This window comes from Uloborus diversus, chromosome 8 (genome assembly GCF_026930045.1).
Source record: "Uloborus diversus isolate 005 chromosome 8, Udiv.v.3.1, whole genome shotgun sequence".
In the NCBI taxonomy this organism is placed as follows: Eukaryota; Metazoa; Arthropoda; class Arachnida; order Araneae; family Uloboridae; genus Uloborus; species Uloborus diversus.
The window spans coordinates 138,615,478-138,627,518 of record NC_072738.1 but is presented as its reverse complement, the minus strand read 5'-3'; the positions used below and the strand labels follow the sequence as shown (position 1 = coordinate 138,627,518).

The 12,041-nt window shown below is 33.8% G+C and overlaps 1 protein-coding gene across 1 annotated transcript in view; it reads right to left on the bottom strand.

Annotated features, from left to right (window-relative positions):
• The window catches only part of LOC129227779 (uncharacterized), a 67,482-nt gene that overhangs the window by 51,515 nt on the left and 3,926 nt on the right, over positions 1-12,041 (bottom strand). The window contains exon 2 of the mRNA XM_054862387.1: positions 1,053-1,274. Within this exon, the coding sequence (XP_054718362.1) occupies positions 1,053-1,274 (222 nt within the window). The remainder of the gene's footprint in view (positions 1-1,052; positions 1,275-12,041) is intronic.

Here is a 12,041-nt window from a genome sequence, read left to right as displayed (position 1 = left end):
TTTTAGAATTACGTCTTACTTACAGATAAAAATGAATTCAACATTTTTGGTTAAATTGTTGTATAATTGTAAGTATAAGAAAAAAATAGGGACTTAATCTTAAGAACTTAGTTGGATCAGTTAATCAGGACGGTGGAGGTGTTTTAGTGTGAGGGTGCATATCAGCTTCAGGACTTGGTGGCTTGGAATTTTTTGATGAAATAATGAATCATGCTGTAAATATTTTAAAACCCAATTTTGAACTCTTAGCCAAAAATTTGGTTATTGGAAACAACTTTGTTTTTTATCAAAATAACGATAAGAAGCACACGGTTTTCAAAGTTTGCGTCTAGTGCTTCGAAAATTGTCCTAAAGTTTAGAAAATACCCCTCAATCTCCAGATTTGAACTTAATGTAACGTATTTAGAGATATCTGGAGGTTAGATTACGAAAATACGGCTTTAAAACGAAAATAGAGCTAGAAACAGTAAGACTCGAAGTGTGGTTGAACACTTACTCCGAAATTACGCAAAAAAAGGAAAGAAAAAGAATAAAATCTATTCCCAGACGTTTAAAAGGTGTTATGAATACTGTATGATATTTTACTAATTAATAACCTAATAAAAAGTTAGATTATTCAATAATATATAGACATTTTATAAAGTGTACGAAGACTTTTGTGAGATAAAATTTCCGGCACTTTTTGGTTTTCGATTTTTTAAAAATTAAGTTTTAATATTTTTCAAAAACTTTTCATGTAGTTTTGTTAAAAGTTGATCATAGATCTTATAATTAAATACCTATTCCGAAATATTAATTCTAACCAATGGATTGGGGCCTATTTCGTTGAAAGTCGTAGGTGTACGAAGACTTTTGGGAGCCACTGTATATATTTTTATTTATTTTTATTTTTTAAAAAGTAGCAAAGTAGCGACTACATTTCAAAAGTAGTTTACAGCTGCTACATTTTGAAAAAAGTAGTTGTAGTTCGCTACAAAAAAAATGTAGTTTTTCCAACCACGGCGCCCTCCCATCCATGTATTCGATAAAATACTGAGACAGGTGGTACTCACGTCGACGTGGACAACGCTGTCCATGCTGAGACTTCGTCGCACGAACTCCTGGCTGTTGGAGGTGAGGAAATGGTCCCCGGCGAAGCAGCACGACGTCCTCCTCTCGTCCTGGATGCTGCCGTACGTCGACTTCCGTTGGAAGTCGTCCTCCGTCAGGGACATCATGATTCGGTCCCGGATCTCCACGCCCGAAAACTGGGGGCTGGAACGCTCGGTCGCGAGCTAAAGACAGAGAAAGGAATACAAATAATTTTCTGAGGCATTAAATGATCTAGCGCTAGTTAAGTTAGTTATTTCATACATAGCGCCACTAAAACGGTATATTTATACTACTGGTCTGCAGGAAAACCCGGAAGAACGAGTCGCCATTTTCTTAGGAACCTCGCAAGCTGGCACTCGTTATATTGCATTTGCCTATGATCGAGCAATCAAGGCAAAAATTCACTAACAGTACTGCCGAAGTGTAACAATCTAGTAATATTTTGAGCTGTAAAAATATTAGTAAATTTTGGGGTAGTAAATCAAAAGCCCTGAAGTTAGTTTCTTTTGCTATTAAAAGAGGACTCTGCCTCCACTGGCTTCGCTCGCCAACCCCCGTTTACCAACTGTGGTGGCTCAATGCCGCCTGCGGCGGGTGACAATCGATGATTTCAGGGATGTCAGGACAGCCCTGGATATCCTCAGAACTTGATTTCCGGCCGCTTAAGGTTTAGAGGGGTGAGACAGGACGGAATGGCTTCCCCTGGGTGTCCAATATCCAACGATACCGCATTCATTTGGTAACCATTGTCAGCTCAGAGGAGATAGGGTTACAGGCACACACACAAACAGACGCGCACAGATGTTAATTGTATAGATTGTACTTGAGGGACAATCCCCGGAAAACGGTCATTTTGTGCCGCACGTGACACCTCATGTATGTTATTAAAAATAACACTTTAAAATATTAATATTTAAAGCATAATTTGTATAACTTAGTTTTTACCAAATGGAAATTAACGACAGCAAAACAACATAGTAAAGTACTAGTATATTTTGAAATAAACATCTAGTGAAACTTTACTGAAACACAATATTTTAATAAACTGCCTTTAAATAAGAAATTACGGACAAAATACCTATCTGTAATTATAAACTAAATAGGGTTAAAACTTATAATGGAGGACAGTTAGCGTATTTTCTTAGAAGATCAAAAGCTTGGAAGAAATAAAGTGCAAAAACGACATTGCATGCCGTTCTCGCTGATAGCAATGGGAATTGCAGACACGAGTTTCGAGGCTGCAATAATTTTTTTCAATGCAAAAAAAAAAAAAAAAAAAAAAGAGCTTGTGAATGAAAAACCAATGACAAAAGATATTTACTTCCATTAACTCATTTTTTCGAACTGAAAGGGGGTTCCTTATAATCCCGAAACAGGGATTTACAGTTCGTACTGCTATTTTGTGTATTTTTAACGTTGTTATAATGTTCTGAACTTTTCGTACATACACATTTTATTAAATAGTACTTATTTTATATCATTTCATTTATTTAATGTTCTATAAAAACGTTATTTTAAAAATAAATGGTTCTTACCGAAACCGAAGATCTCTCTGGAATCGTGTAAATGTTAAGATCCATGCTTCTATCATTTTACAATGCAGCCATTACGTGCGAATTAAAAATATCCTTGTTGTACATATAGAAGCTTCGCTTCAGAGAGCTACATAATTATCTTTTTACAATTATCTCCATTTCTACCGTGTTTATCTCGTTTTGACAATGCAAGGAAAACAATCGTTATCTGTCATTATTCAACAGTTTAATCGGATAGGAAACAAATATTTCATTAAGAAGTACGAGTTTTGAACAAATTTGCTTCTCTTTACAAAATTTTATCAGAAATACCCGAAAAGAACACAGAACAAATGCAAGCGCAAAGCTTTCTTAGATTAGTTCCAAAACACATGGGTGCCCTCCCTAACAGCAAGGACGCACCCCCCTCAATATCGCGGAGTTCCCCCCAAAAAGCAAGAGCCCCCCCCCAAATGAGAAAAATACCCATCAAAACAACCCCCATAAAAATTTTAATGGCGCAGTCTGGGCCATGACCCTTTCCCCCCTCCCCCCCCAGGTGGGCACCCCTGCAAAACATGTCACTTCATTAACTTTTGATCGCTAACTACTGCAAGAGCATATACTTTTGCGACGCTTTAATTTTCGCTATTTTCGGGTGCCCGAAAATTTAAGCCGCGAATTAGTTTAATTATGTTTTTATGGATGGCAATACGCCATGTCATCCAACCACAGTGTACATTCTGAAATCTTTGAACGTTTACAAGATTATATTATTTCTATCTAATGATATTTTTTCTTCATTAAGTTGTAAAATAAACTTCTTTAAAATAACAATTGGTGTCCCAAACTAATATCTATTGCTATATACATGAAAGAAAGATCAAAATGTTAAGTGTCCCAAGTTAGGGATGGAGATCCCTAACATGGGACAATGATTTTTTTTTAAATCTTTTAAGGACATAACACATCTATACCTTGTCCTGAGGTGAAGTATAAAGGCACATCCTAAAAATAGAGTACTTCGGTCGAATGGAAAACATATGATTGATATACTACTAAAGGTAGAAGTTCAAAACTGTCCCAAGTATGGGTACTTGACTGTACTGCTTTAAGGAAAACTCTACAAAAGAATGTTTGTTCATATTTTTGGGTTAATGTGAATACTCGATTTAAATGTCATTTAACAAGTATTTATAATATTGTATTTGAATAGGAAGATTTCTGGATTTTTTCGAACAAAATTTTCAGCAAAACTGAAGCATTCTATTTTTTTTTTTTTTTTTTTTTTTTTCAAAATTTGCAGTTAACTAGTTGCAGTACTCAACCGACGATATGTAAGGATGATTTTCAAAACGATTGACAATTTGGTGTCCAGGCTTTTTCCGTTCAATTTAATGTTGATATATATGTATATATATATATTAGGGTGGTCCTTATTTATATGCGAAATTTTTTTTTCGGAATTCAGCAAGTGACGCCCCCTAGTTTTGTGACACTATAATAAAAAAGTAACGTGTGTAAAATTTGAACTCGATCGGTCAATAATAACACGTGCCCCTAGGCCGTTGAACTTTAACACTTTTGATAATTTTCTCACAAATCTTCCGAGTTTTTACTTCAGACCCAGTACATCGTTTCTCCTAGGTTTGCAAAATATTTTTCCAGTGAGGTAGCACTAAAATTAACCTTTTTAATTACTTTATATCATCTAAAGATTTTACTTTGAATAAGAATGAAATAATGCTTTAGAAACTTTCCTTAATCGTACCTCAATGTGTCTCGATAGTGTGTATTTTTTCCCGATAGTCTTGGACGGTCTGTAAAATAAATTGCTTTGTGACTCATATTTGATAAATTAGTTGCGAAATTCTTCGATTAATATTGTGCTCCTCTTTCAGGTGTATCATTCACAATTTTCAGTATTTTAACAATCTCTCTTCCCTTTAAATAGCTTAAACATTTTGTCGTGAATCCGGATCAAATAGAAAAAAATCTTTTAGTATTTGCAACTTATGAAACAATTTTATTGACTCGTAATTGATTCTATAAAGAGGAAGAGCTTTACTAAGAAAGTATTCTAAATCAGCTACTGTTATCTGAAATTTGTTAAACAGTCATCAGACACGTCTTCCTCATCACAAGCATTTTTTGGACTAGTCTTTTCCTACATTCAAAGTTAATTCCTTCATCCAATTCGGACAAAGCTACTAGTTTATCCCATAAATACATAAGTGATTTATGAATTTTCCAATCACTGCTTCTGCAACATGTTTGTCGTCATTTTGTACGCTGCTAGTTTTTCAGACATATTATTTTATTCAAAGGAGCCTCGATTGGGTTGCTGCGAAAAACCATATCTTCATACAGCATTTAATTGTAAAACAGCTTTGTAAAACAGCATTAAAGGGCTTTCTTTTCATGTAAGTTCAATTTAAATTGTTTCCTAAACATAAAAATTTTCAAACAAAAGTTCCTTTTGCCACACATGTGGCTCAGGAATAAGCTCCAGGTTGCCGAAAACATATCCCTGTAGGAGGAAATTCACCAGGAAATATTATTACAAGTTATGAGAATTATCTGTAATCTTTCTCAATTCCGCTTTTTACGAACAATAATATGTCATCCACTTCGTTATTTTTTGAATTTAAGTGGTATGTGTACTTGATTGAAATGTTATAAGTTCTGAATGGTGGAGATCTTTCCACAAAATTTTGAAGCGCTTAAATAATTGAATATCTGATCTAGAAATAAGAAAGGCAAGAACTTCTTTAAGGACACACTCTGCAGTACGATTTCAAGTGCATGATAATGGCAATTCAAATGTAATATATCAACGTTCAGTTTTTGCTGTAAAAAATTGCATGCACAATTTATACGGTTGGTATTGCAAATAGTTGTATCAAACACTACAGCTAGAACAGTTAGCAATAAAGAACTTTCATCTAAGATATCATATACAACTGAAGAAACATCTAAGGAATTCCGAGTAGCTGTTCAATATTAGACCTGAAGCTATCACGGTAATCCTGTCGGCGTTCTTTATCCAGTTACATCTGGATGTAACTTTGTATCCCAGTGAATAACTACAAAATCTAAACTTAAATTCATGAAATTTAAATTTACCTCTCGAAGATTTTCTTTTGCTCTCTTAAGGAATGTACGATTAATCACTAGGTCATTTGGATTTAAACTTATTGCATCTACATAGGTTGTAAATAAATGAACAACATCTTTAACCCTAATATGGCATTTGTCTAACAGTGATGAAAGGCGAGCAGATATCAATAGTTGTCAAGCTTTTTTGCATTGTGGTAAACCAGCTGGAGAAAACAAAAGTTCAACAGGTTAGGATAGATACCCATTTCGGTTTCTAAGTCTTGTGAATCGCAAGAATATGATGATAATAAAAGAATATGTACTGAAATAGAAGAAAATTAATTTAAAGTATAGATTTCTACTTCGTTCCGGTCTGGATAATTTTTTATTTATATTTTAGCTATGGAAAATACAGTATATTTTTATGTTAGCAGTAATCAAGGATTTTTCGAAATTTATATTTTAAAAATTAAAAATTGCATAAGCATTTAGGTATGTTTATAACTAAAGAACAGCGAATTAAAATATAATTGCAATTACTTATATTTATAGCATTGAAACCTTGCGACTCTATTTGACACACCTATTACATACACAGGGAATTTTGTAAATCAACACCCCCAAAGCCTAGAGGAGGCAATTTGTTGTTGTCAAAGATCGTTCATTAATGGCCAAGGTCATTCATTAATGGACTATAGAATCCCTCGTGTCCATCTTGATGGGAAGAAACGTTCCCCTGCCGCTTGGATGGAACAAGCGCAGAAGAGCGGTACGCTTGACCCAAGGCCATTGGTGTACATTTTATTCTCTGTAACATGTTAAATTTTACAGAATGAAAATGAGAGAATGGTCGATCTGGAAGTAGCAGCACCTATTGAGGTTCAAAATTACTTTAAACATAAAATGTTAGAATATTTTTACTAAAAATGAGAAAATCCGCAATTTTTTCTTCGAAACTCAAAAAAGGGGGCCCTAGGGGCACGTGTTAATATTCATGGATTGACTTTAAATTTTGAAAGGATCATTTATTTGTACAATGGAACAAATTGAGGGGGCGTCGCGTAAAATATCTGCAACTTCAAAAATAAGGACCACCCTAATATATATATATATATATATATATATATATATATATATATATATATATATATATATATATATATATATATATATATATTATTATTATTATTATTATTACTAATAATAAAGCTGAATGTCCCTCTGTCTGTCAGGATCTCTGTGACGCGCATAGCGCCCAGACCGTTCGGTCGATTTTCATGAAATTTGGCACAAAGTTAGTTTGTACCATGAGGGTGTGCACCTCGAAGCGATTTTTCGAAAATTCGTTGTGGTTCTTTTTCCAATCCAATTTTAAGAACAAAAATATCGTAAGATGAACGAGTAAATAACGAAATTATCATAACGTGGAACCGTAACATGGGTACAAGCCAATTGACGAGAAAATTCACCATACATTATATTTGTAAATATACAGGCAAACCAAAAGACCTTTTAATTTTCTATTACGGGCAAAGCCGTGCGGGTACCACTAGTATATATATATATTGGCATTGTGTAAACATGTAGTGAGGCATTGTTTTACTTTAAATTCATTGTATTCAGTGCCTTTCATGGATGTAAATTAATAAGCCTTTTCTATTTCCTTAGTTAGCTAGTAATAGAAATTTCCTTGTCCTAACTAGAAAATTCGTATAAACTTTTCACGCGTTTTCTTTCTTTTTTGTACGCTTTCAATCAGCTTTTTTATTTTTTGTGCATTAAAATAAGAAGTAATATTTGTTAGTCCAACACAGCTGAAATAGATTTTATTAAATTGTTCGTGTAACATTTTAAAATGTCAAGGCAGTTTTTGTCCTTAAGTGCAACTCATGAGTGTTACCCCAGGGAGTTAAATATTTTTTATGTGCAAAATATTTCTTTATCGTAGTTAGAGAAGGCACATTTGTTTCTTCTTAGAATGTGCAAGTCTGAAAACGGATATATTTATTCCTTATATGTTGTATATTGAGATGTACAATTCAAGGTGAAGAGTATCATCCTTCATGAGTGTCACCCGTTTACTTTGTAATATATTTAAAGTATAGAAGCATAAAGTTAGGCAGTAATGTATTTTTTTTTTAAAGGAAACAAGAGACCTAGTTAAATTTACCAAAACACCGACAGAATTTATTTTAGCGAAGAATCTTACTAATATTATATATGCGAAAGTTTGTCTGTATGGATGGATGTATGGATGTATGGATGGATGTATGGATGTTTGTTACTCTTTCACGCAAAAACTATTGAACGGATTTTGATGAAACTTTACAATAATATAGCTTATGCATCAGAATAACACATAGGGTAGTTTTCGTCCCGTTATGGGGGGCAAAACCCCCTTAGGGGGGCAATAGAACACAATTTTTGTATAAATTCTCTAATATTGGGATGAATAAATACTTGCACATATTTACATTATATGTCCATCGAAAGCTCTGATTTTTCTGCTGAAGATGGCACCTGTTCGAAATTTCTAAGTAGAATAAAAAACGAGTTATGAGCTTTTTAGATCCATGTTCGAAGGCTTTCCTCAACTCAATACAGTATTTAGTGTATCATCTCAACTCCCTGTCGATAGCGACAATTGTTGTATTGTTGACTTTCTTTGCTTTTCGTGATTGTTCAAGGCTTTTCTCAAGTCAAATCTTGAAGTAAGATTTTTGCACAAGATTGGCAAATAATACATGATTTGGCTGATGATTTTCCATTTAAACGGAACTTTAAAGTAATTAATGGTTTTTATTATTATTTATGCTAATTGAACACTTACTCATTATCCAAACAACCAGCAGATCGCCAAAATTTTTGCAGAAAGATTTCCGTAGCTGATGCATTTGGCAGTTTTTTCAACGTTGCTGTTTTTGAAGCCGAAGACTACGTCATAATGTTTCTCAGCTTTCACCATGTAAACAAAATATCGCCAATCAAAGAATTTTCAAAAGACTTTTTTTACTGTGTTAAATAATCCAGCAACTAAATTAGGCAAATCCATAAACAGCACAAAAACTTCCATTAATTTTCCTTTTTGCACAATTTCAAACAATCACCAAATTTTATTACTTATTTTGGTAACATTTCGGATGAAACTGTTTAGCGCCATTTTATGGTGACCAAAAATGTCTCAGCATCTGGCGACGATATCTCTGTAACGAAAATTAATATCATATCGTTTTACAAAGTAAGGAAAGAATGGGGGAGCATCATCGAAGATACCTCGAAACGACTTTCGCAAATTCGGTAAAATCGCACCAAGAGCCACAATGATTGAAATTTCCCGAAATAACTAAAGCAAGTATAAGGGGATTACGAGCGCAGCTACTTTTTTTTAATCACTTCGTACTTCATTAGCCATACAGAGAAGGTTTTAGACTCCATGTTAAAAAAAAAAAAGTATCAACAGATTAATCTTTTTAAACATGAGAAGATTAATTTCATGTTTTTTAAATTTGTATATGCTTAAATATAGTGCTTTCGTTTCTAAATCAATACTACTTTGTTTTTATACTTATTGCTATTTTAGTTTTATGGGTAAGGAAGAAACTCTATTTTTAATCACGTCAAAAAGATGTGTTTTAAATTCTTTTACTTAAAACAGAAAACAAAAGCAAGTAACGATTTTTTCTAATAATTATTACTGACCCAGGCAACGCCGGGTATTTTTGCTAGTTCGTCTATAAATCTCATGAGTGTTACTTCGAACAGGTAATATTCATGAGAAGGGAGTAACACTCATGATAAAAGAGCCCCAAATAATGAGTAGATCCATAGTTATGGGGATATTGTATTACCTTCATATAACTCATACCTTTATCGAAGAAACATTTTTTTTTCACACGTATAAATATAATTAATTCGCATTTTTAAAAAATTGAAGAGTGAACACTGACACAAAGCTAATGTTTGCAAAAATGAAATTTGTGCGCGTTGTTTAGGAAAAAACTCTAAAATAACTAAATATTTCAGAGGAATTACAGCCAAAACTCTACAATGAGTGTTACCGTCTTTCAAGAGTGTTACTATAGGGTCATTCCACGAAAATGTTAACCTGCAGGCCAAAATTTCAAACTCAATCAATATTAATGTGTTATACATCATTTTAGAGATAATATTCTTAATTTTCGAATCTCGTAAAAGGTTTTTCAAGATGGATGCCGTGCGTAGAATAATTACTGCTTGAAGACCTTCAACAACAACATGTAAATTTTAACCATAAAGCATTCAAGAAACGCGACCTGTCATTTTTTACGCATACATTCGATGTAAATATTTTTTTTTCAGTTATTGCTTACATTTTGACATTTCAGTTTCTTTAATTTCTTTCATTTTTTTTTTTTTCCCTCGTTGAGCCTAATTTGAATTCTCTGCTAAACGGCCTGTTACGTTTGTCATAAAACGTCGTATTGTCCCATCCACACTTTTTATATGATTATAAAAAGAAAAATTTTGCTTTATTTTCTTCCCAAGAGCTTCCTAGAATGTATTTAAAATGTTGAATTTTCATTAAATTATTTACACAATTAGCTATCAGCGTGACGAACGTAACGAACGTTTACAAGCAAGCTGCTTTTCGTAGGTTTAGAGAAACTGGTCACAGTGCAGATAGGCTCCAATATTGTAAGGCAAGGCGTAAATTTAAGTATTTGGTACGGATTCAGAAAAGAGAGTTGGAGCAAAGACTGGCAGATAACATAAACAGGAATCCCAAGAGGTTTTTTGCATACGCTAATTCGGGGAAAGTTCGAAATAGTCATATTGGGCCACTGGTTGATGAGCACGGAATTTTAATTCAGGACGATAGTGATATTGCTAATGTTCTTAATAATTTTTTTTCGAGTGTTTTTAACGATAACTGTATCTCAACACTTGACACCAACAAGACACAAGCTATAGTACAGCTTGAGGACTTTGTATTTTCCAGGGATGACGTTTTACTTCATTTGAAAAAAATTAAAGAGACTAAGGCTCCGGGACCTGATAATATTTATCCAAAAATTTTAGTTGAATGTGCGGAGGAATTAGCAGATGTAATCGTAAATATTTTCAGTGCTTCTTATAACTCGGGGACAGTGCCAGAGGACTGGAAGCTGGCTAACATTACACCGCTCTTCAAGAATGGATCTAAAGGGAGTGCGGGAAATTATAGACCTGTGAGTCTAACTTCGGTGGTTTGCAAAATTTTTGAAACATTGATAAAAATTAAGATAGTAAATTTTCTAGAGACTAATAATCTATTGACTAGTTTTCAGTACGGTTTCAGGAAAAGTAAATCTTGTGCAACTAATTTATTACATTTCTATGACAAAGTTACCATGACTTTGGACAATAAGAAGCCTGTAGATGTTTTTTACATTGATTTTCAAAAACCTTTGGATAAAGTACCGCATGTTGCTCTACTTAGCAAATTAGCTGATATAGGAATAGGAGGGAAAACTTTCATTTGAGTAAAAAACTGGCTGACCGGAAGGAAACAAAGGGTAGTTGTAAGGGGAAATTATTCTAATTGGAGTGAGGTTTTAAGCGGGGTTCCTCAAGGATCAGTGTTAGGGCCTGTTTTGTTCATTGTTTTTATGAACGATATTCACAAAAATATTTCTGGGAACATGAATTGTTTTGCTGATGATGTCAAAGTTATGGGGACTGTAGAAAATGAAGAACAAGCAAAACAGCTGCAAGAGGATCTAGATCATATTACGGAGTGGGCTGATAAATGGGGTATGGCTGTTAATGTTGGGAAATGTCAAGTGCTACATTTAGGGCATGGAAATAAGTGTACAAGTTGTTATTTGCAAGGTTCAGTCATTAGTCAGGCAGACAAAGTTACTGATCTGGGGGTCTTAATAAGTCAGGATTTAAAGTTTAGCCAACAGTGCAGCATTGCTAGTAACAAGGCCAATAAGATGCTTGGGTTTATCAATAGATCTATTTCAAACAAATCTAAAGAAGTTCTTCTGCCCTTATATAGAAGTTTGGTAAGACCTCATTTGGAGTATGCTGTTCAGTTTTGGTCTCCTTATCTTAAGAAAGACATTAATGTATTGGAAAGGGTTCAAAGGCGAGCTACAAGGCTAATAAATGGACTTTCTCACTTAGACTATGATTCCAGGCTTAGAAGGCTAAAAATGTACAGTCTTGAGCAAAGAAGAGACCGAGGGGACATGATTCAGTTGTTTAAATTTATTAAAATGAAAGATGTTACGGGGCTGAAGTTTAGCACTGAAAACAGGACAAGGGGTCATTGTTTTAAGCTATTTAAATCTCAGGCCAACATGGATGTTA